Raw genomic sequence first — 24,550 nt, 5'->3', positions numbered from 1 at the left:
TCTCAGTTATATTGTATTGTACAAATCGAAACAATGTATTTCTCTATATTTGACACAATTGTAATTAAATGTCTGATTATTATTTTTGTTTATCCCGTATTCTCTACTCTTTCCTGACGTTCCTATTCCTTATCATTCTTCTACGAGTTTTGATGAAATCGAATTAACAACTGCATGATTAATTAACATAACAAATAACTGTGTACATTTACATGCAATCGGATAAAGTATCTTGTTGGGAGATCGACAATTTCTTTCTCTCTCGTATTGCGCGATCGTATGCCGAATGCAACTATTGTCTCATCTCTGCTGCATGCTCGATGTGTTGATCGACGAAAGACGCTGCCAAGGGGACGACTCTAAGTCCTATTAGTGTTTGCTTCATTTCCAGATGCTGTTGCTTCTTCAAGCGCAAGAAGAAGAAAAGTGGAAGGCAGAAATGACTGTCCGTTACCGTTGGTCTCGGGGGGGCGGTGCAGTGCGCGGGTAATAGTGCCGACGAGACCGTGGAAGCCGTCGCCACAACGTCAAGGACTGGCAAGCGCGGCGCGGGAACGGGAGCACGTGCGGGCGCAGGTACGACCGACGGTGTCGCAGGCGGCGATGCCGAGAGAGAAGCCGTCACCCTGCTACGCGTCGGTAGCCGATCCGCGTCACGGGACTCGGTGCTGCACACCACTGTCACGATGACGCCGACGCTGACGCCGACGCCGACGCCGCCGCCGCTGTCGAACTGAATCCATCATCATCACCTTTATCACCACCACCATCGTCACCACCATCACACAACCATTCTACTACCGTCGCCGCTATTATCATTAATTGGACGGTTGCGCGACTGAGTCGAGATCGTGAGAATGAAGCTGCTTTTCCTCTGGCCAATCGAGCTTGATCTCTTCGATAAATAGGCGGACTCGCTGACGACGATTCAGGCACTTGCTCCTCGGTGTAGTGAAATTCTGTAGTAATCTCAGTAGCGTTGCGATTAGAATTGTCTTGATTATGTGTTACGATGAAAGCGCACAATTATCGGCTTTACTTAAAACTTTGTATTCAAAGAACTCAAGATATATTGATGCCAGACTTTCATTGAGCTTTGTCAGGAGCTGCCAGTTCTTTTTCGTCAACTCATTTCTTTTAGTGGAACACATTTGGACAGATGGAAAATGGCTAATAAACGATATATATTCTGTGACTAATATAAAGTCTTTCTCGGAGAAAATTTAATTGATAGTCTCTAGTCAAGACTGACTTCTTATCTTCGTGACTGATAAATTCAGTGATAATTAAATTTCCACGTAAACTTTCACTAAGGTCAATCGATACAGCTCTAGCCATCTGGTATCCATCATTTTAGATTTTGCGCCTCACATGCATCTTGTAATTTCATTTAATTCATACCCTTCCCTCATTCTCATGGACAGGCTGATGAATATTCCTTGTAGCCTTGAGCTACTGACAGATTCAAGACGTTAGCGAATCCACTTACCTACTTACTGAATAAATCCTCTCGTTTAGCCAAGAAAAGTGACCTCGTGCTGTTAGATTATTGCTACTATTGTCATGATTACATTTCATCTTGTTGCTCTGCCCACTACCCAATACTATTACTACTTACTACTGCTACCATTACTACTACCATTACTACTAGGTACTACGATTACTATTATTGTAATGATTATTCTTAATTATTTTATTTTATTTCATTATTATTATTGATATTATTATTATGTTGATCATCTTTATCGTCATCGTCATTATCATCGTCGTTGGTCCATTGTCATCATCATCGTCATTCCCATCGTCCACACCCGCGTTTATCAATTACGTTGTTATCGTTGTCATCAATATATTGACACGTCGCTGTTGACTGTGAACGGTCGTCGGCCGTGACGGCGGCCGTGACGTTTCAGTATCGGGAAACCAACCGGATCACATCCGCATTAGAGTAAGAAGGAATTGATGTACCCCGATGGTGAGAGAACTTGTTTGTGCCTACGACTCTCTTCTTGTAACACGGGGACGCTTTTTAATACACCGCCGCGCCGTGTCGTGCGATCGCATGTATAACTGTGAATTATAACGAATTGAAGCTACCGCTGATCTCATTGTATTCACAGCCCTGCAGGATGAGCGAGCGTAGCGTGTTCCCGAACTTCTTGTAATCGAGATTTCGATTGTCGCGAAGTCTGATTTATATAAATCCTCTTGAAAGGCATGAAACTGAAAGAAATGGGAAAACGACGATCGCGGGTGCCACCGGCCTTCGGGGGGACGGGATTGAGACGTCAGATATCTGTAAATAAAATGCTCTCATTTTGCCCTCGTCGCGTCCGCAGATTGATAAATCGTGCGCGTCGCGAATCGCGAGAATATATAGCGCTATGTATAAAGTGAAAGTTCGCGCTTTTATTCCCGATTTTATTAGGTATTTTTTTATTATTTCGATTTTCGTTTTAATCCACCGTCCAAGTGAATTATTCTAATGCATTGGAATATTTATATTAGGATACTTGTAGTACATACGAGCCTTCCGTACAGTAAACGACTTTTATATAACTTTAATTTCGAGTTATATATATAAGGGGATGTGAAAGAGCAGCGTTTAGGATAATACTGAATCGTATCCGTACTAAAAAAATCCGTACTAAAGTCTAAACCATCCCAGTGCGTTAATTGTCGAAATGATTTCTTTCATATGTGTACACTGCCTATTTTTTCTACACGGGGATCATGTATGCAAGATAGTTCTATCATCACCATACGGATCATAGCTAATATACATTAACGAACGTTTCGCCGTGAATTCCTCGAACAAAACGCGAAATGTCTTTTTGTGAATATCGCAATCACGGATTATCGTTCGCGTATTGTTTATGATAATTTCCTATCCGTAATTTTTTAATACGGTGACATAAATCGCGCAGAGAATTCGCGCACAGTTTCCGCGCAACATTTTTCCATAGTAATATCATGGGTTCATTTCGGTTTCGTGCCTTCCAAAGCGAAATTATCATGTGAGAAAGTAATCTATCGCGATGAACAGTTGAAACAATTACATTTTACATAACATATCGATGAAGTAAGGTTTTTTCTGTCTGTAGACTCTATAGCGTATATAATGAAAATTTAGTAACGCGTAAATGCGAGGAAATTATGTGACATAACCGAAATTGTGTGACATTGCAGTCGAACTCGTGTTCCATCACCAGTGTGTATCGATTCAAAAAAGGAAAAGGAAAAAGAAAGAAAGAAAAAACCCGATAAAAGGAACAAATAAGGAAGCGTTTCTTTCGATATAAATTATCCTCTGCGAAGAGAATGCGATGTTCGCGGACAGCTCTTGTTTCTTAATCCATGCTCGTTTTCGATTTATTAAAGAGGACATTAACGAACAAGCGCGAGAGGAAGGAGTGAATCAACGGGATGCCCGCGCCTTGATTCTATTTCGATGTTCTTGATATGAAAACCTACGTCGTCGGAATAAATAATAAAAGCTGGAACCGAATGTACGTGATCTTCATGGAGAGATCCGATCTAAATGCGAGACGGAAGAGATGAATCATCGAGTACGGTGGTACATGCAATAACGTAAAGATCCACTGTAACGAACTCACTCTGCTGCGAACACATTTAATCCACTATTTTTCATGATGCAACGAGGAGAGCCTTATGTCGCGAGGCGTTTCTAGGGATTTACACAAAGTGACACGTGCGATTTTCTACTAATGGTCCGCGACGAAACATTAAAGCGACCAAGAGACGAACGAGACGAGAAAAACGTACGAAAACTCGGAGAGCTTGGGAAGCAAGGATCTCACCAGCCGTATTGATTAGACAAGCAAGTAAGGATATTTCATTATGATTGCTTGTTGTTGATTATTTATTCGTAATTGCTCATTTAAAATTGACTTTGAATAAAACTCTTTCGCTTAATTTGATTATGATTGCTTATTATTATTTATTCATAATTGCTCGTTTAAAATCGACTTTGAGTAAAACTCTTTCGCTTAAATTCAACTATAAACGAAAATTTCATAGTAAGATTTCAACATTTCTTAGGCATATTAAAATCAGTATTAAAAAATTCAGAGAAAATTTGCAAACTTACTACTCTTATATTAAGAAGAAATCGGAGATTTCTTTTTATTAAAAGTACAAGTGTTTTTTTAAGTAATACAAACTCACATATAAATTTCTAAGAAACGTCAACAAACCCATTTCTCTTGTTTTCAATGTTTTTCCCAGAGAGAATTTCCCGTTAGACTCGTGTTACTTGTTTGCCCAAAGGTATAGTTAAACTTAAGTTTGTTTCTTTTTGCAGGAACACGGTAAACGGCAGGTCGAGCGAGGGAGTACGGGCGCGGAGGTGGCGAATGTGAGGAAACTTGTGTTACGTCGAAACGTCCACACCCACACGTTAAGTCTTGGCCGGTGACTTCGTCACACTTCCCAAGACATATATGCGCATACGTACCGTACTATGTAATACGCCCGTACACCACGTTGTATCCACGTTGAATATCTTAAATACCCAACAAGCGCATGCGACAACAGGCAACCCATGTACTTACGGAGCTATCGCGTACTCGAACCATAGTGTACACTCGACCGTGCGTGCTCTCGTGCGATGAAAAGCGAAACGAGAGACGGAAGAGAGGGAGAGAACCAGTCCGTCGAACGTCTTGAAAAATGATACGCTTAAAAAAATCATAGAGCTTATAATTCCATTCTATGGATTTCATCTTTCTCTTTCTCTCCCCCTCTCTTCCTTTCTCTTTCTCTCATTATCTGTATCTTCCCACTGTTGACCGAGTATCGTTCCTTTCTTTTGTAAGCTCGCCGCATCGCGTCGGCGAGCGACCGTCGAAACAGTCAATCGTTCTACGTTTATATCCAGCGGAAAGAGAGTGAGTGATCCGATGAATGTCTGACACTGGATGGTATCCGCGTAGAAAGAGAGCGAGTCGAGAGGAGACATTACTCCGGGACGCTTTCCTCCCGGCGAGGCTGGTTTGTAGCTTCGCGCAAGTCGTACTTGTACATAAGACGCTAGACCGTGATCGTCGCGTACGCGATTTATCCTCACGAGCGACGCATATAAATTGTAATTCCCGATTATCGCGGATGAGAAAGAAGAGCACGTGCGTGCTTGCGTACGCGAGAGATCCACGTAGACGCGACACAGGGAGAAAGAGAGAGAGAAAGTCTCCGATATTTATATCACTGTCCTGCCACCGGGGAATCCGTGTTGGCGTAATTATAATAAATCCCGCTGTGCAACCATGTTGCGCAAGGACGTTTAGCCCGTAGTTTTCTAGCCGATTTTTCAAAGCGCGCGCGCGCAAAGTCACGATTTTTAATATAACACGACTGACTGCTGGTTAAGTATGGTTGTGAGCAAGAGTCCTGGTCTCCTCGGACATTGTAGACACACACACACACACACACACAAAGATAACATAACACATTTACATACCACACAGAACACACATCTTCCCAATTCCCTTAGATACGTACCTTGCACGGAGAGAAGAGCGATTGTTGCATACATGCTTAGGATGGGAATTAAGGCTTGTAATCCACAAAAAAACGACCATCTCCTTCGCTAGAGAGCCATTTCATTTTCTTCTTTTTTTTTTTGTACGTTTGTAAATTGGTACGAGTAGAGAGATCGGGCCAGGACCGATATATCCTCGGTGTCTTTCATTCCACGGCTCGTCGGTCGAAGAGCGGCGTATACAGCGATAAATGTGGTCGTGCGTATCTGTGAAAAAAAATGAGGCTGCGCGTAATTAATTATCTCGTTGCGTAAAGCGTAAGTTCGAGAGAAAGATTGAGGGATTGGATGATCGCGCGTTTCCCCTCGTGTGTTGTGATCGTTTAGTTGCATTGACACGTCGATTCGGCGATGTTTGGAGAGATGTCGATGGGAGAGACTCCTGAGATTAAGTTAATCAGCACTATAGTTTCTCGCGTAGTGAGGCTTATGTGTATACATTTTTTGACTTACTATATGTTCGTACTGTTTTAATGGACGAATTGTTGAACAATAAAATCGCTGATTGCTACGATAATAACAAATCGCCGTTTTTATGAAATTGGCAGCTCGCGTGCGTGGGTGTGCGCATCCATGTGTGCGTTCGATATCTTGTTAGAACACGAGATTCACGAGACGCAATTGGCATTACAATTTGAATGTGTCGAAAACTAGTGCTGTTTATTGCAGACACTCGAAGAGAAAGGAAAATTAAGTGAGAGAGAAAGATGGAAGATTTTTTTTAACATACGCGCAACGCTTGCGTTCACTTCGATCCGTCTACGTAACTACACCGTAAAAATGAAATTTTATTATATTATTACGCGATACTGACATCCTTATATCGTCATGAATTTTATTTTATTAATTAACAAAACGTATCACTGACAACAGTTTTACGAGATTGTATTACCCCGCAATTTTTCGTCGGACAGCGTAAAGTTAATCTGTATCTGGACCTGGTCAACGTTACGTTCTTTGACGGAATTTCAATGCCGTTCCCTTCAAGTGTGGATTCATTTTCTTTCCGCTCGCCTTCCGAACTGATCTATCCAAAACCGAGCAAACTTCGTGTATATAGCGATTGAATTGTTTTAGTACTATCATAGTGAGAATTATGTGTTTGCACGTGCTCATATATACGTATATGGGTGTGTGATTGTGGAAGTATTAAGGAGAGTGATCTACATTTTAAAAAAATGGACATTATATATACATATAACTGAGACTGAGTGATATATACATACATCGGACCATGAAAAAAGAAACCGATTGTCTTACACTTGCATTTTGTCGTCATATGCAATGATTATTATTATTATTATATAATATAACGCGAATTATATAATTATACAATTATAATTATATATAATTCCGCGCGAAAAAACGAAAGTCTCCCAACTGTACCGATTCTAACGAAACGGATATGTACATCTCTCTCCCCCTATAGCGAAGATTTTACTACATTATACGTAAGCTGTGATTACTATCATAATTTTTAACTTATATTACAATACCGATTATGCTTTGTTTAACAATTAACTTGTACGTGGCCGTCTGGCAAGGCGCTTTAATAGGAGAACTTAAAAAAACAGAATGAGGAGACGAAAATAAGAAAGACATTGAGACTTGCGTGGAAGCTTATTCTTGTAAATATGTGTTGTGTCTATTACGCTTAGCGAGTAAGAAGAAAAAAAGTTCTTAATGAAAGTTCCTGCGTACTTCCTCCGAGATTTCTTTTGTCTTTCTGGCCTAGTTTACGCCGATCTCTTGATACGCGTATCAAATGGTATATTTGAGCTGGTCAGCCAATAATCAAACTAATTTACTAGTTATTTACTATGCGTATCAAGTGATCGGTGTAAACCGATCGGAGGGTTCTCTATCTCTCTTCGATACTTTGTGACATTTTCACTATCGTTTCGATGTTCATCAATTCTCTATGATTCTCCAGCATCTCCAGCAGTATCGGCTCCTCCGCTAGCATGTAACCGGACACCGCTACGAAGTTTCTAATGAGTTTCCTCATTATATTTATCTTCCGTATCGTTCTTTCCACTTTATCTTTATTTCTGAAAAAAAAAAAAGGAAACGAAAATTTTAAATACGCAAATGCTTCGTAAGATACCTTTTGATGTTTGCGGATCTTCACTCACTCCACAATCCCGGGATTCGTCTTCTGCAGTCTCTCGCTTCGCAGCTGCTCCTGCTCCTTGAGAAAATTCTTATAGTTGTACAGCGCCTTCTGACATTCGACTTTCAGATCCAGCTGCACTCGGGACGCTTCCTCGATGGTCTTCTGAATGGTCAAAACACTGTCGTTGAGACTCAACAGTTTGCTCATGTAGGTATGGAGCTTCCTAGGAGCAAAATTGAAAATTTATTACGTCTTCTTACGTGGAACATTTTGGCTCACATCTAGCACTAATCTAGCTACAATTAACCCAGGAACAGCTGATTTTTGTTTGTATGAATGATCGCACCTAGGTTGATTTTTACATCCCAATTAAAACTCTTTGTTATTAATTACATATATTTTTGATTGTTCTATAATTTATTAGTATTTAAGGACAATATATGTACACAGATTTGCTCAACCTTTTTCTGAAAAACAATAGGGAGAAACAAAAAGAGATGTTTAAAGAACGAAAGAAACACATTGAAATTACTGAAAGGTAAGATTCATTTTGTCGATACTGAGGTGCAAAAATCATCCCTGGCACTCGTTACCAGGTTAATAGTAGGAGCTTTCCAGCAAGCGACAAAAGTTGACACAAACGTCGTTTTATCTTTCTCTTTTTGGCAATGAGTAACAAAGACAAAACAACACTTGTGTGGACTTGTGTCGGTTGCTGGAAAGCTCCCAATATTTACAAGTCTCTTCCTCACTCTCGATCCTCCGCGTTGCCCTCCTTATTGCTGAGAATAGACAGGACGGTAGTGCTGTGAAGGCACAACTTGATAGCCTTGGCGTTGATGAGCGCGTCGCTCACGACACTCTGCAACGCGTCTCCGGCTTGATCCTCGTCTTCTTCGCGTCCATCGTCGATGTACTCTGTAAACGAACGAGACTTCAGAAAGAGATCTCCCAGTGGAGAAAACCGCTCCGGGCGGAAATCGCTCCGCGACCCGCAACGCCGACGAACGTACGTTTGTACTTCGCTCTAAGCATTAACGACCTGGCGTTCAGGCGCATCAGCGACTCCCTGGCAGCTCGGATCTTCTCCTCGATCGGCTTGAAATCGTCCAGCGAGGCCGCGCCGATCGGGAACCCGTCGACCACCGCGTTCAGCCGCTTCACGGACCGCTCCAGCTCGTCGAGCTCCATCGTCCATGCATCCGCGGACCTTCGCGCGCGACGGAGATACCGTTCAAGTGCGTTTTTAGGTGCGCGACGCCCGATTCTCGCCGCCGCGATCGCATGCCGAGGCTATGCGACTGCTTCCCTCGACGAATACATCGCGCGTCGTATGCATGCACGAGTCGAAAATGACACGAATGTCACGAATTCACGCAGCGATTAAGCGATCTCACGAACGCGGGACGCGGGACCACGCGCGACTGTTTACCATCCCGATTCCCGCGTTTTGAAATTCCACAGAGCACAGGCATGCCTCCTCGGGATTCTCGGGAAATTGAAACTCACTAGGATCTAGGATCTCGTCGTCTCGTCCTGAAAACAGCATGGACCAATCGGCGCGAAGAAATCGACTCCTCGCGCTTGTTCTTCGCTTCAATTGGTCGGAAATTCCCCTGTCCAATTTAATTGTCATGTAATCAAAGAGGAGGTTAGGTTAGGTTTGACGCGCGCTTGTGGCGGATGGCTGACCGCCACAGTTACCATGACAGCGGATTTAAATCACGAGGAGCGTGTAAATACACGCGTGGTGGACACTGGTGGATATATTTGTCGAATTTGTTATTTTGTATAGAATATTTTACGTCTTTACACGAGGACCGAACGAGATGACTGAGGCGACTAAATCTGACGTGCAGATTATTTTGAGCATAAAAGAGGGTAAGATACCGTGTCCTAATTTCTCCAACATTGCGAGGTCTATTTTCTCTGTCTTTCTTGAAAATTATTTTTGAACGAAATGTTCCTTACTTCTTCTTTATAACTGCATTACAATTACAATAATAAATAGAATAGAAAGAAGAAAACGTTATCATTGATTTGTATATCTTATAAATTATGTTATGTTTATGTTGACATATGTTTATGATGTAGGGAAGGGTTTTGAGCAAGTTTTACAACCAACGTTATTGATTGGGACTTTAAATGGACATTCCTTAGAGACTGACAGAATCGAGCCTTGTCCAACTCCACAATATGCTACTGATTTGGTTTGGGAAACTAATAAAATGGTGTTGAGAAGGTAAGAATAGTATTTCTTCCTCTTTATTCAAATTACTATTAGTTGTGGATATAATACAGATATTTCATCTTGTATTCAATTTATAGAATGCGATCAGAGCAAGCCTCATTAAAATTAGAATGCTTTGCTTTTAAAGAGAACGACGGTAGAGAGAGAATTGGATATGTTCTGCTAAACGTACGTTCTGCGCTAGTATTGTCAAAATGTGGAGATCTGAATCCGAAAGCAGCTTGGCACAAGTTGCTGGGATTAAGAAGCGATCTTAAAGCACAAAAGCCTGAGTTACTTCTTGGGTTAAGAGTCGAGGATCGAAAGGACATAAATCTAAATCCAACAGTAGAGGTAAAATATACTTTTATCTTGTATGAGTAGTATATGTAGTTTAATAATAATTAGCGCATCTATACTTTCCTAGTGACTGAGCAACAAATAATGATAATAAAATAATAAAATGATACAATAAACCATTATTTAATAAACTGTAATTATTATATAATTACATTTTATAAAGCACATATACATATAAATATTGCTATCGTATCTCATGTCGTTTTATAGCTAAGAAATTTAATGATAGACAAAGATGTTGTCTTGGAAAGTGATGAAATAATCCCTTACTTACATGCTGATGAGCAATTGATTCAATTGGGGCCTCTAAACACCTGTTGCGAATTATTTATATTAAGTATCACAACCATGTGTATAGAAAATTTGAATCTATTATTACCCGAATGTCTAAACAAGCGTAACACCGTGCGTTTCTTATATCGAGTTCTGGAAAACGATGTGGAACTTGAACCGTTCAAAACAGAGTCCGGAAAATCCCATTTTGTCTCTGAGAAAGTAGTAGTGAGAATACGAAGCTCTTTGAGCGTCTTAAAGCAATACCTCCAATTGAAGCCATATCTGTTAATATATGTGAAACATGAAAGTAATGTAATAGCCGAATCGTCGGTTAATCTGCAATCCTTAGTACCTGCAGACAATCCCCAAGAATTTCTCAAATGTACTGCAAGTGCAAGTACTACCTTACACGAACAATGTTTTCTAATTAAACAAGGTTCAACGGAAAAACCTATTGAAAACCAACATCAGAAATCTTATCTCGATTTACAACTTAAATTGCAATATATTGGAAGTAGAACAATTATCTTGGTCAACTCCGACACGGCAATAAACTCCAACAATTGCGTATCTAGCACTCGAATAAATTATAACGAAGAAAGTATAAATAATGTTGACCAGGTAGAATAGGAACTTTGTTTTATCAATCTCCCATCCCAATGATTATATCATAGCAAAATTGATAACAAAGATGACTTGTAATTTAAAATAATGCCCAATTTCAGAGGTGTCCAGAGATTGAGTCTCACAGAAATCCTAGTGGCGATTTTGGAAAGTTTAGTGTCAAAAATCTTCCTGGCGAAGTAAAATGCACAACAGAATGTAAGAATATAAATAAACAGCCCGTTGATTGCCAATGCTGCAAACATCAGACGGATACTTCGCGCTCATGCGATGGAATGCTCTGCATTAATAAGAATCGTATCAAAGGCGTAGGATCTTATCACTGCTATTGTCTACGCATCTCACTTGTGGCAATAACACTGGCTTCTGAAACACTATCTGGACGAGAAATTGAATTTCGGTTTGTTTGATTTTAAGGTTTTTTTCCAATTAAAGGAATATAATAAAGTATATGTTCTTTTTTTTAATGTAACGTAATCTCTACATATATATATAGATTTCATCATCCAAAAACTGAAATCATGTCAACGGCATACGCGAAAATGCCAGACTTATCCGACAAGAAAGTTAAATTGCAAGATATTGTATGTCAATTTCACTTCATATCCGCGCCAGACGAAATAAAACAATTACTACAATCTTTCCCACCGAAAATTAGTATATACGACACGAACGAAGGTGATGAATTATCATTGTTAGTACTTGATGTAAAACCGTTATTTCATCAAGAAAAGGTAATATTAATGTTATATTCATAGAGAATATCTTTTGCAGAATAATAGAAATTAAAACAAGAACTTCTTTTTTCAGTCCGAATGTCAGTATAAATTATTTTTGTTCGATAAAGACCGAAATAAAATTGCTGATATGGACATTATACTGAAATTAGAGGATCGTGGACCTCGTTGTATATTAAAGAAAGAAACTATCGGTAGGTAATACATTCGTTAAACATTTTTGTTATAATTTTCTCTCTTGTTTTCTATTGCTTCGATAGATTTTGGCCCTCTATTTATTGAAATGATTTATTTAAGATAAAAATCTTGGCCCACCAATATTGGACGATAGCTTGGCATATAAAATAGTGGACGAGCTCGAAACTTGGAAGGACCGTCAAAAGGAAATGTTTAAAGCAGAGGTAAAACGATAACAGCAACGATTAGAATTTCCATTTGCTGAAATATTATTTACATTGGATATGAATTATAGCTCAAAAGAAAGGAAGAACGATATTTGAACGTGCTGAGCGAGGAATGGCGAATACAGAGAGAAAATCTAGAGTCAAAGCTCGCATACAGTGTTGAACAATGTAAGACGTTAGCCAACGGTTTAAACAACGCTACTGAAGATCTGAGAAAGCGCCGTTTAAAGAGCTTGGAAAACGAGACCAGATTAATTAAAGCGAACGAGGACTTGCAATGGAGGTATGAAACCAAATTGCAAGAGCTAAAGGATATCTTGCAAGCGACGCAAAGCGATCTTACAACAAAGGTTTGTGAAGTACACTTCAGTTGCGTTACATTTTGATTGATTCTGCATCCGTAATTTATCATGCGCTTAAAAGTACTATTAAATATTGTTATCTTATGAGATATATACATGTAACACTGTGTTTCATGCAGGTCGTCAAACTTGAGGAGAAGAAAGTTGCTCTAGAGGCTCAAGTGGAGATACTATCGTACGAAAATGAGAATCTGAAATCATCGATAAGTAAACAGATGAATGAACTACAAATGTATCAAAAGGGATCTTTAACTCAGGATCAAACAGCCTCTTTGTTGCAGGAGGTAAAAATTCTCGAGGAAAAATTAGACAATGCTCAGAAGGGGAAGGAATTTTTTAGAGAGCAATGGGGCAAAGCGGTTCGCGAATTACACAGAATGAAAGTAGATTATCAACAAGCTATGCAAGTTCAAATCAAGACTAGTAGGGAGGAACTAATGAGCGCGGAGTACGTTTTATAACACTTTTAACTAATTTTCTTTGTACAAGGAATTTCACTTCAGTCCAAGTCCTACTGGCAAAATTTTAGATAAACTGGTAATTGAATTAAAACAAAAATAATAGAGTATCTTTGTTCTTTCTTGAAATGTTGGTGATATTGAGTCATTTTACACGGTTGTACCTTACATTTTTACAGAATCTAATCGTATAACGCTGTCACAGTTAAAATACTCAATACGATTTGAATATGATTTGATAGAAGTGGAACATCTTGTACTTTGATATTAACAACAATTCCATTATGACTTAAATTTTCATTTTTCTCGCATGCAGCCTCGCAGAAATTTTGTCTGCAGATAGAAAAGCTTTGAACAATGATCAAATTTTGCTGAACGAGCTGCAGAAGGAGATCGATGTGATCAAGCCGAAACAACCTTTCGCTGCGGAAGAAACCTACGATCAAATATTTACGACAGCCGACGACACGTGTTACAACGTTCCCTATAATCGTAATAAAACCGTTTATGATAAATCAGACGAATACAACGAGCGGTTGTGGGCGCTGAGAGAGGAACGCGAGTCACTTTTAAAAACCGGAAATTACACGGCCGATGACGTAGTAATAAAGAAACTTAACGCAGAGATTCGATCTTTACTGGTAAGCAGATAGCGAATTTATTTCCTGCTTGGCTTTCTCTGATTAGTATTCAATCTTTACATATGAAAAGAAAGCATACACATCTCGAAACAAAAATCTATGACATGTTGCAAGATAATTTATATACATTTGTATAAATAAATATTTTATTGAAATCTTTTTAATCCTTTTGTATTTATTTTTCTCTTAAAAAGTATGGAAGTACGTTTAGGGGAGCAAGATAGTCCGTCAGCCATATCGGTCCTTCATGAGTCTTGTTTCGATTCACATCGTGCCACTTTCCTTTAGGTAGATAGATATTGCGACTTTCGGCAGCTTCTATGGTCACTGGAGCAACTAGTATATTCTCTCCAAGAAGATATTCTGTAATTCGATTAAGCAGCAACATTCGATTATGTATTATTTACAAATCACCTCGTGTGTGCTTTCCAGATTTATCAAGAATATCTATTTATGAATAAGTAATAATTCATATGTTTGGCAAATCTGGAATACAATCTTTACATTGTTACGAACTCACCATCATTAATCTTGTGAGCTACCGGGTCAAGCGGATCAATCCACCAAATAGGTGGATTTACGGGAGTGCCCTTTTCGATAGCCTGCTTCATGGCGTTTATAATTTCGTCGGTATAATTGGCGTGCAGTTCGGTATACTCTCGGCAGATCTCAATGGTCTAATAAAATGCAGATGGATATTATTTTTTCGCAATGACGTGTTTTGATTTAAGAAAGATATTCGTTAATCTATCGTACAGCAATTCATCCATCTCGGATAGAATTTTTCAGATTACTCACTTCATCGTCATATTCCCATGGCACGAAAGAATATTGCAACGACGGCATGAAAACGTTGGCCTGCAACCATCTAATGAATATCTCTTTGGATGGGTATTCGGTTCCGTTGAGCGAACCGTCCAAGTAGCCATTGCCGCCGATCATGTCCGGCAGCACGTGGACGTATCCGTTGAGATTCATCTGCAACAGCGTCGTGATCAGCGTGGGCAGACCGTTATTCCACGTCCACCTGGTGTCCTTGTCGATCATGCGAACGAATATCGGTAAATCCTGGCTGCGCCATCCCACCCGCACTTCAATGCTATCGTCGAAGTTGGCGGCGAGCGTACGAACATATTTTTCCGTGAATATACCTGGCTGCAACTCAGGCGAGGCGTTCAGATTCGCCACCTGCGGTAACCAGGACACCTCACCGGCATCGAACTTGAAGCTGTCAATACCGAGGGCTTCAAGACGCTTTAATCGCGCCACCCACCATGCAACCGCCTTCGGATTCGTGAAATCAATCGTGGCAGCATCCGCACCTGAAGAAGACAAAATTAAATGGCATGAAAATAATTTACTAGAACATTTGCTAATAAACGTCTAGGTGCTTTATCTTTAATTTCAGGAACATAGTTTTTAAGCCAATTCTTACCCTGCCACCACGACATCTGAACCTTTCCCTCGAGGTTTTTAACGAAGTAAGAGTTGTTTAGCGCCGTAGAGTACGCGGGCTCGCAACCTCGGTTGATGAACGGATGTATCCACAGGGTGACGCGAAAGCCTTTGCTCTTCAGTCGTTTCGTGAGAGCGCGGACATCGGGAAACTTGACGGAATCGAATTCGGCAGAGCCGTAGCAGGTTTCCCAGTTGTCGTCAATTTCGATCTGACTGTTTTTGAAATTATGAGCGATGATCTCGTCCGCGTAGGCCTCCACCCTTTTCTCGGTGACGTTGACCTTGTACCTGGCCCAGGTGGACCATACGGGATGCTGGATCATCCGTTTACTGGGGTGACCTTTTGGCTTACCCAGATGGTTTTCCACCGCGTGCCGATGAGCAATTGTCGGATTCGGGAAGACACCTAATGTGTAGGTGAGCTGGATCCTGTCGCGATGCTGATAGGGTGCCTTGTTCTTGGCGATCAGGCACAGGTACTTATCCCGATAATTATTCTGATCGATGAATAGCGGGTTTGTCTCGTTCACATAGATGTAAATCCCTTTACTGGATAGCCAGTAACGCTCGGCTAGTGCCATGTTTACAGGATGCGTCGGCACATACGGCTCCTCCTGGAAGTACATATTCTGCACGGGCCAGTGCTGGTAGCGAAGCTCCGGCCCACCGAACCATTGCGTGTCGTCAGTAAGCTGGAAACAATCGATGAGTTCACCGGCGGGATCGGTGAGCGTACGGGTGATAATGGCGGTTTCGTTTTTGGCATCAGTGTCAATGTTCATAAACGTTCCGGGCGATTGACTCCTTGTGAAAAGGTAATTAACCATGTTCGTGCCGTCTGAAACAAATGTAGCATTCATTCAAGTAGCTTCTTCATTAGAATCTATAAAAATTAAACTGCGAAGGTATTAATTAACAAGAGAAAACATTAGCTTGCGACAGTAATTAAAGAGTTGCATATGTGTTGCGAAATTAACAGAAATTAGCAGAAAAATTTAACAAAATAACATGAAGAACAAAAAGTTATGTATTATATTATAACTCACCATTTTTCGTAAGATTGAGAACCATGAGCTTATCATTAAATTCGTCTATCCTGATAACGCCATTTTTGAAAGGAATTATTGAAACTGCTGTGGCAGCAGTGAAGAATAGCAGTATTATCAAAGAACGCATCGCTAAAACAATTATATTAATACGCAATTATATAAATTTTCTTAGACAATACAAATGTCTTAAAGAAACATTGCAAAATATAAGGTGCGTATATGTCTTTCAGATACGTCGTTTATATTTTTGTCTGTTATTTGCGATTTTGATCCAAGAAACTCTATACTTACTGCTCCGTTCCAACGGTTGCATTTTGTTTAAACCATATCTGACGACTGAAGCGGCGCCGTTTACACCGTCGGCTTATATACATATACACTTGCTCAACGACAGACGTGCATCATGCTGATATTGTTATATCAGCACGAAGTTATATCAATCATGTCCAGTAAATAGATAACTAAAAATCGGATAATAAATCAGGTAATATATACCTAGTTTTTATATTGTATTTAGAAGAGGATAACATTACTAGAAACATTATGTAATGGTGTGATATCCAATTTCTAATTACCAATATCTCTGTAGAAGATCAAGTTGACTCAGCCACAAGACTTCATAAGAATAGAAAGTTAATGACGAATAGTCGGATACCTGTTTTTTTTTTCTTTTTATCAATGTATTTAACCATTTTTCTCAACTTGACACATGGAACTAATATATTCACGCCTTCAAACGACGAATAATGTTTCAATATTGTTTTGATTCACCGACTCAAACGGACCTTGTTTTTAACGAACATTGTTTTCTATTCGGTTATTACATGAATTTAATCATCATGATTCTTTGTAATTTTTAGCTTAATTTTCTCTTCCTCCTTATTAATTTTAATCTTGATTTTCTTATTCCTTTTTTATATTAAATTATTGTTTACTGAAGAAGCGTACAGTCGAAACGTTAAAATTTTAATACACTATTGTAAATAAATTAGATTTTATTTCAAACCAACATCCTTATTGTGCTCATAAATTATCCATTGACTTTCTTACATAACTTGATATATTTTTAATGTACGATAAGTTTTAGTCTATCACAACATTATCATGAATATCAGATATTTTTTGCGATAAGCCTATCTATGCATTTATTACTTATCTACGAAAATATGTCCCCAATAGATAGTAAGTATGTAATAATTGTTAACTGTGGAGAAAACAAGTTCGGTCATAAGAAATCAAGAGAGATTACTGCAATATTAATTATCGCTCTTACGATTTAAACAAGATAACATTTAAAATAATGTATCTTATTATTTTACTTTGTTATATAAATTTATTATGCAACATTTATTAATTTACTATTCACCATTTTAATTCGAAGTAAAAAATATAGCACATTTCGAAATATCGTGTTAAAGATACCAAAATACGTTCGTATTTCGCTTGACACGCAGTAAGATTTAACCTTGAATTATATATAGAGAGAAGCAATTAAAAATACATCCGTTTTGCGCGACGCGATTATTCCAGCTAGTAAATCGTGCAATTGTTCGATAATAAAGGAAAAAAAAACTCGTCGAATTCATACAAATTTACTATATTTTATACAACGACTATTATTTAACTCAAACAATTAGTTATTACAAAACTAAAAATGAGGAAGTTTACTATTCATCTTCCTGCTGATATTGTAACAAAGATGACTAAAATATAAACAAGTGTTTTATTTTTACGGTGCTTTAATACAATATCTCGGTAGTTTCTTTCTACAATACAACATTTATTTTCTATATTTACAGAATATAAAAATCTTGCTTTTCGTAGATCTCGAGATAACCCTTTGCCTACGTAGTCGACTCTGATGTCGTCAAGGAAAATCTTTTGTTCGGAATATCGATCGTGCGTATAATACCTCTCCCCAGAACATAAAAGTCCTCGATCATCGTTGATACGTTTAAGACGAGTTTACCGTCGGCGTCGAGTTTTCTGCAATTGGTGTCCGATACTTTGAAATCTTTACGCTCAAGAACGGTGGGTTTCAACAGAACGGCAATCACCGAGCCACCATAAGTATCGTGGAAAAACAAGGCGTACTCCCCATAACCGTCCTGAAAACGAAAGAGACAGTATAGAACACTTTGAAATATTAGATATTTAATAATAATAATTAATTTTTAGACGTTTAGCATCTAAATCATATACAAGTGGTTTTTTTCTTTTTTAAAAGCGTATATGTATGCATCGATTCAATGAGATTTACAAATACTTTAATTGTTAACAACTTATTAATAAGTTATCCGAGATACTTACTCTTAAATCTTTCAAGAAACATTGTACAGGATCAAAATCCACGACTGGAATCTTTTGAAGAGAATGAGTCTTGTACGGATGTAGATCTACGATTTTGGTTTTGCTAGGTACATCGACTGCCTGCAATCTTCTTGGAATCATACTTGACTTCAAATGTAATAAACAATCGTATTCCAAGAGCGGAGGACGGAACATGGGTTTTACATCCAGGACTGTGTCATTGAACAACAAGTTGTCGAATAATTTCAACGATTCCTTTGCAAGCACGCTTATACGGTTTAAAATCAACTGCGACGGCGCTTTCCTGGTCCACAAGGATTTCTGTTGATCGTAAGGGGTAGATACGAATAAGGGTGGAAGAGAACTGCGAGCTGTACCAAATAATGTTTCTACGGCAACGATTTCTTCATCTGTGAAATTTAACATCATACATTCTCTTGTGTAACAAGGTCAGAAGCGATAATACAGATTTTGCGATAATACAAAATTTGAAGTGAGATTATTTCCTCTCGTTATCATCTTTATCTATCTAAAGTCAACTTTGATTTTTGTATCAATTCATTTTTTCAATGAAGTGATAATTTCACGATAATGCATTACGGAAATTCACGTTTTAGAGAAATAGAAAAACAAAAAATACATTAAGATATGGACTTACTGGTCATTTCGCCATTGAAATTAACAATGACGGGATCAGTGTTCCAGTGAGCTCTCGCAACAATTTCGAGGAACCGTAGAAATGCCACTTGCGGCGTCTGAGCCGGCTTATACGGCTCCGGTGCGAGGTACAGCGATGCCACGAGCAATTCAATCACAACTCCTGGTATGTGTGTGTCGTCCAAGAGCTGCGCCGATAACCATCGTTTCGCCAAACAGCAGGCTGGACCGAACGATGGTTGCTGAGAGTGCAACCTAAAAGAACGAGAATGTCATATATACCGTATATATCTTTTTATTTATTGCACATGATTTATCAATTGTACGAATTATTAGATATCTTATTTAATCCTCAATATCAATAAATTTTGTTAAACTTTTGGTATAATATATGAAATCTCAAAAAAAAGTATAATTTTTTCTCCATCATCTTATAGATTGCTATTAATTATAACGTCTCTTATATCACGAAGTCCAAGAGATATCTGCTGACGATTAAATTCGAGGGAAAAATTATCATTTGGGAAAAATAGTTTCAAAAATAAAAGGTATCCTGCTTAACATTCTATACAAATTATCCTAACAAGGATTCATCAATTCTTACCCATGCAAAGCACTACTCAATTTCGGTAAATGAAACAATTTGTTTTCCAGTTCAATGGATTCCTCATTGTCTCTGTATTTAATTACTCCATTCTCTTTGACTTGTTTCATTAAAGCAATTTCCTTCTGGTGCGCCACTTTTAATCGAAAAACGAATCCGTCCTAATAAAAAAGAAAATTTCATATTACATCAAGAAGAGTGTGCTGTTATAAATGTAATACTACGAGATATTCCCATTTAAAATAAAATTAATATTACAAATACAATACTATTATACTGTTAAATTAATCCATCGTATTAACCTGGTACACATCTACATAAGAAGGATTGGCCTGCACTGTCAGTTCATGTTGAGTCCTGAGACATTCCGCGATTTGTATGTGAAACGCCGCCTTTGTCTTCCTAATGGCTTCCAGTTCCTCAGGCCATTTCCCGCTAGTCGATAACTGTAACGTCGCATCAAGCGCGTGAACATACATAGGGCATTTCGTGATGTTCTTTGAAAGGCTCAAACAATTTTTGTCCTCCTCGGTGACACCATCGCTCTTCCGATGGACAGTAGCAAGCGGCGGAAAGATTTCCGCGTATCGGAAAACCGGGGTCGAGCCCTGCACACCATTTATCGTCAAAGGCATATCCTTCAGCGACATCAAATTCTTTTCCAAAGTGTTAAAAGCTTGTAGAACCTTTAACGTAGCTTCTTCGCCAGTGCCGTATACGAAGTGCGTTATTTTGTACTAAATAAAAGTATATAATCATATTTATGTAAAATTTAAAGAATAACAATAATTTAAAACAACGCACTTTAATTGAAGATGATTATGTTAAGTAGCAGTTGTAAAATTACCTTGTGCAACTTTAGCAAATCTTCCATTTGATCCGCGACATATAAATAATGTTTTTTGAGGATATTAAACTTTGCTTTTAGCAGAAACATTATTATCTTCTTGCATATTATTCTCTTGTCCGCGAGAGTTTTGCCTTTCGACCAAACCACAGCCTCACGAATGGTTCCGTCTTTAAATCTGCGTAATTCAGACTTATCGCCCCAAAAATTTCTAAAGTCAGTTGCCTGCAAAATAAAATACGAAGTCTTATATCTTGTGGCATGTAATATAATAATAAAAAAATACTTTAAATAACAATTATTATATATATATTCTCTACTTCATTATCGTATTGTTTAAGGCATTTTATTTCAATGAGTTGCTTACTTCTGGTAGATTAGCTTCAGGTCCTTTGTCCACGATGTCAAAACATGTTTCAGGATTCAATTCTAGTCCAATAACGAGTTTCTCAATACTATCTGGCATCACCTCAGTACATTCCCATTCCTTGCATATACTGGGTAATACGCATAATCGATTAATCCTATCTTTTAGACCTTTCTTCAGAACTTCGAAAAATAATTTAATCACCTGACTACGTTTGTCAGGCCCGTAATTCAGTTTGTCGTCCACGCTGGATTTATCATTCACAACTCTCTCTAAAACTGACTTATCCTGAAAACTACACACATAAGAATGATAAGTTATTAAAATGGATGTGACGCTTCTCAATACATAAATTTTATATTAAGTTCTCTTCATATAAATTACCATAAAATATGATCGAATGCTCTGTGAAATGGTACATTTCGCATAAAAAGTGCATGAAAGCTATCCACATGTAGGTTGTCCAAATGCTTCAGGCACGACGCCGCTTCTCTCTGTACCCACGAAAAGGTATCCTTCGACAGATTCGCCGCGAAATTGTGATAGCCGGTACTATCAAGAAAGACACAATCGTAATAATTGTGATAATGGGACACTTGTTTCTGATTATCTTTGTCTTCGCACATGGTAATTCCTTTCTCGCACCAATTTCCCTGTTCTATAATTGTCAAATAATTAACATCATGGATAATGTAAGAGAACAGCGTAATTTAATTATCAACTTTTTCCAAGATACCTAGGCAAATCCAGACATTCCGTACAATCTGATAGCTGCTCATGAAAGTGTTGAGCTTTTTCTCGCGCAGCAAATAGATTACAAACATTGCGACGATGTGGCCGGTGAAACCGTCGTATCCCTTGTTCAATTCGCGTTGGCGCAACCATATTTTCAGTAAAATTATACCGTCCCTCAAATTTGGATATTCTTTTATTACTTGCGCAACTTCGGAATTTGTCCTCGACATCACTAGGTCGCGCAATACCAGAGAATTGTAGTGCGAAGTGGACGGTAAAGATGCTGTAGGAAAAAAAACAATACAATATAAAAAATTAGAAACACTTCCATCGATCTATGTAAAGTATTATAAATCCATCGTGTAACTCTTACCGTCTTCCATAGACTTCTTGTTGAAATACCATCTTGGCCTAACGCTATTTTTCTCCGGCAGAAATCTGTTCAACTTGAAGCTGGTTTCCTGCGCGGATACGTGTATTACTACGTCCACCTTCTTGTTCAACCTTCCGCTGGGCCGAAGCTTCAAGGAAGGTGTTGGATTGTCGCCGATAAATCTCTTACTCTCGGCGATGTCGCTTCCTATGATCGACGCTACGAACGCCAGGTATATCGCTCTTTTTCTAAAATATACATAGTTTTGATAATCCTGCTTCCGGAATAAAGTAGCCGGCATCTCCACCATTACATCCACGGTAACGGTAGGACCGAGAATACATCCAAAATCGTAAGATCCAACCACGCTAACGTTCACCGGCTTCAAGAACTTAAAAACGCTCTTAGTTTCTTTTGGTATACGCGACGCAGGAATGCAAATGCCCAGTTCACGATCCAAATTATTATTTACAAGCTGAAATACATCAATATAATAAATCAAATATTATTTCATTGCCTTATATCGTGCAGTTCAATTTACTAACCGGAACTTCTTCGGTCTCTTCGATAGATTCAATCGCTGCTTTCAACTTCCCAAACCAAATCTCAAATAACGCTTTATATTTATCTTTGAGCCTCACTTCGTTGAGAACCTCTTCGATTTGTAATCGGAACAGATTCGAGTGAAATAAATTCTCGGTTTCCCTAAGCTGACTGAGTTCTTCGACCGTTGGCTGCTTGTAAAGGCTGTTTTCAAATTTTTTCTTCTTCTTGGGCACTGCCTCCGTTAACTCGTCCGTGACTTTCTTCCTCTTCTTCTCTGAATTTACTGCGTGACATTCAGTCTCGTGACTTTCCAGTTCTTCTACTTCTCCTTCTTCTTCATCTTCTACCGAGCCCGCATTGTCACATTCAGGATCTTCATCATCGTTCGTGTCTTCCATCAGATCTGCATTATCAGATTCAGACTCCACTGGATCCTCATCGTCGACCCCTGAATTCACTGTACTTTCGTCGTCGAATTCAGAATTCATCGAATCTTCATCTTCAATGGCACATTCAGCCTCGTGCCTGTTGCTCTTTGCTTTGCTCGACTGAAATTATTCATCAAATGTCTTATTTCTTTCATTTCTTCCCATCCAAACATCATTACGCGTTAAGAAATAATATTTCAAAATATATCGGTATCTTAGAGGTAAAGAATTATATCTCATTTTTGTCGAAATGGAGTTAATACTTTTTCAACTATACCAGAAGCTTAAATTGTATAATGGTAAAGGGCAGTAAAGGGTCTTACGTCCATTATTACTAATTCCTAAGATACAATGTTTAATCAAAGTTATACTGGAAATTTTCATAGAAATAAGAAACTTTAAACCTTGTTTTCTCAAAATTTATAATAATTAAGATTCTTTGCTTCTAAAGCACAGATACATAAATACACTAATATTCAAATTAACATAAATATCAATTATAAACAGTGTGTTCATAAATCATCACTTTAAATGACAGTTCAAATTGTAAACGTTATTACGTATTAAGGAACAATATGTCTAAATTAAAATATATACAAATATACACTAATATTTTAGATTTAACAGAAAAATTTGTAATTGATGCAGAAATATAAAACAATTTGAGGTTATAGAGTAGAAAGTCCGACCGATGCCTCGCCGAATAAATAAGATATAACAATAGAATTTAGTGTACCCTCGAAGGCCCCTTCATTTTCCTCGCGCTGCTGCGTGTCTTAAAAGGGTTTTAATTCTTATTCGAGTCTCACGTTGCAAAACACACGCCGGCTACCTCAACGCGTCACGCCACATGCTCGCACATGCTTTCCCAGCACACGTGATCAAATTCACACGTCGCGACATCTCTCCTTTATTTCTCTCCCTAAAAGCCCGCGTTTCTTCGTCGGTACGGAGAACACTCGACGTAGAAGCTTTTCAGATTACATCCCGATTACATCCGGATGAGAAATAAAATGCCTCGTATCGCGAATAAAGTATCTCGGAGAGATTCAAGAGATATAATTTATGATATCTGTGAAAGAAGCATAACCAACGCTGGAGAACGAGGCGTTTCAATTGGAACGCACTGTTCCGCGAAGCGATCGCGAATATCGCGATGCGGGTTCCATCCCGCTTTTCCGGTAAAAGTCGTTGCATAACGGTCGATCGTTAATCGCGACGCTCTCACTTATACCCCCCGTCATTTTGACGCCGCCGTTTTTTTTTTTTCGCGCGGAAGGAATTAAGAAAAGACTCCAAAAAATAAGATTCTCGGGGGCGCGACTGTTATCGGCGGATACTGACCCGCGACCCCCCCCCTTCCCCCACGGCCACGTCGGTGTCGACGGCGGTGTCAATGACAGCTGGG

The 24,550-nt window shown here is 38.8% G+C and overlaps 5 protein-coding genes and 1 long non-coding RNA gene across 16 annotated transcripts in view; 3 read left to right on the top strand and 3 right to left on the bottom strand.

The window, feature by feature from the left end:
* Gish (casein kinase I gish) overlaps positions 1 to 4,693 on the top strand; it is a 33,290-nt gene extending 28,597 nt beyond the window's left edge. For 4 of the 8 annotated variants that reach the window (XM_077422420.1, XM_077422418.1, XM_077422415.1 and 1 more), the window contains 2 exons: positions 392 to 3,845; positions 4,325 to 4,693. In XM_077422420.1, the coding sequence (XP_077278546.1) occupies positions 392 to 443 (52 nt within the window). In that variant the 3' untranslated portion in view covers positions 444 to 3,845; positions 4,325 to 4,693. Of the gene's footprint in view, positions 1 to 373; positions 3,846 to 4,324 lie in introns of all 8 variants that reach the window. The other 4 variants (XM_077422419.1, XM_077422416.1, XM_077422411.1 and 1 more) reach the window with 2 other exon arrangements.
* An 873-nt stretch (positions 4,694 to 5,566) lies between these two features.
* LOC143906358 (uncharacterized) lies at positions 5,567 to 9,138 on the bottom strand. The gene is made up of 4 exons (XM_077422435.1): positions 8,690 to 9,138; positions 8,429 to 8,594; positions 7,696 to 7,899; positions 5,567 to 7,611 (listed from the first exon to the last, which is right to left on the bottom strand). The coding sequence occupies exons 1-4, from the start codon at positions 8,865 to 8,867 to the stop codon at positions 7,422 to 7,424; spliced, it is 738 nt and encodes a 245-aa protein (XP_077278561.1). The 5' UTR covers positions 8,868 to 9,138; the 3' UTR covers positions 5,567 to 7,421.
* Positions 9,139 to 9,324: 186 nt separating this feature from the next.
* Rha (protein rha) lies at positions 9,325 to 14,074 on the top strand. Its single transcript, XM_077422403.1, has 10 exons — positions 9,325 to 9,557; positions 9,771 to 9,918; positions 10,005 to 10,260; positions 11,268 to 11,566; positions 11,663 to 11,900; positions 11,977 to 12,097; positions 12,201 to 12,304; positions 12,376 to 12,657; positions 12,789 to 13,117; positions 13,444 to 14,074. Exons 1-10 carry the CDS (start codon positions 9,506 to 9,508, stop codon positions 13,778 to 13,780), a joined length of 2,166 nt encoding a protein of 721 aa, XP_077278529.1. The 5' UTR covers positions 9,325 to 9,505; the 3' UTR covers positions 13,781 to 14,074.
* Positions 13,755 to 16,707, bottom strand: LOC143906349 (myogenesis-regulating glycosidase-like). The gene is made up of 6 exons (XM_077422405.1): positions 16,567 to 16,707; positions 16,273 to 16,404; positions 15,204 to 16,064; positions 14,567 to 15,090; positions 14,289 to 14,445; positions 13,755 to 14,131 (listed from the first exon to the last, which is right to left on the bottom strand). The coding sequence occupies exons 1-6, from the start codon at positions 16,586 to 16,588 to the stop codon at positions 13,944 to 13,946; spliced, it is 1,884 nt and encodes a 627-aa protein (XP_077278531.1). The 5' UTR covers positions 16,589 to 16,707; the 3' UTR covers positions 13,755 to 13,943.
* On the top strand, positions 16,619 to 19,789 carry LOC143906369 (uncharacterized). Of its 4 annotated transcripts, none has more exons than XR_013259495.1 (5): positions 16,619 to 16,759; positions 18,100 to 18,401; positions 18,693 to 19,034; positions 19,203 to 19,525; positions 19,680 to 19,789. It is a non-coding gene; the product is annotated as an uncharacterized LOC143906369 (long non-coding RNA). The 4 variants fall into 4 exon arrangements; XR_013259494.1 differs by lacking the exon at positions 16,619 to 16,759 and adding an exon at positions 17,892 to 18,030; XR_013259496.1 differs by lacking the exon at positions 16,619 to 16,759 and adding an exon at positions 17,892 to 18,030 and having other exon boundaries at positions 18,100 to 18,306; positions 19,680 to 19,788.
* Mat89ba (nucleolar protein 6 Mat89Ba) lies at positions 17,982 to 24,413 on the bottom strand. The gene is made up of 12 exons (XM_077422389.1): positions 23,879 to 24,413; positions 22,714 to 23,262; positions 22,169 to 22,643; positions 21,797 to 22,078; positions 21,445 to 21,718; positions 21,061 to 21,355; positions 20,694 to 20,918; positions 20,149 to 20,583; positions 19,847 to 20,007; positions 19,244 to 19,497; positions 18,586 to 18,995; positions 17,982 to 18,383 (listed from the first exon to the last, which is right to left on the bottom strand). Exons 1-12 carry the CDS (start codon positions 23,894 to 23,896, stop codon positions 18,120 to 18,122), a joined length of 3,642 nt encoding a protein of 1,213 aa, XP_077278515.1. The 5' UTR covers positions 23,897 to 24,413; the 3' UTR covers positions 17,982 to 18,119.
* Positions 24,414 to 24,550: the final 137 nt, after the last annotated feature.

The sequence above is a fragment of the Temnothorax americanus genome, unplaced genomic scaffold (assembly GCF_048541705.1).
Source record: "Temnothorax americanus isolate GAGA-0224 unplaced genomic scaffold, ASM4854170v1 Scaffold7, whole genome shotgun sequence".
Lineage (NCBI taxonomy): Eukaryota > Metazoa > Arthropoda > Insecta > Hymenoptera > Formicidae > Temnothorax > Temnothorax americanus.
This window is presented reverse-complemented; position numbering and strand designations above follow the sequence as displayed.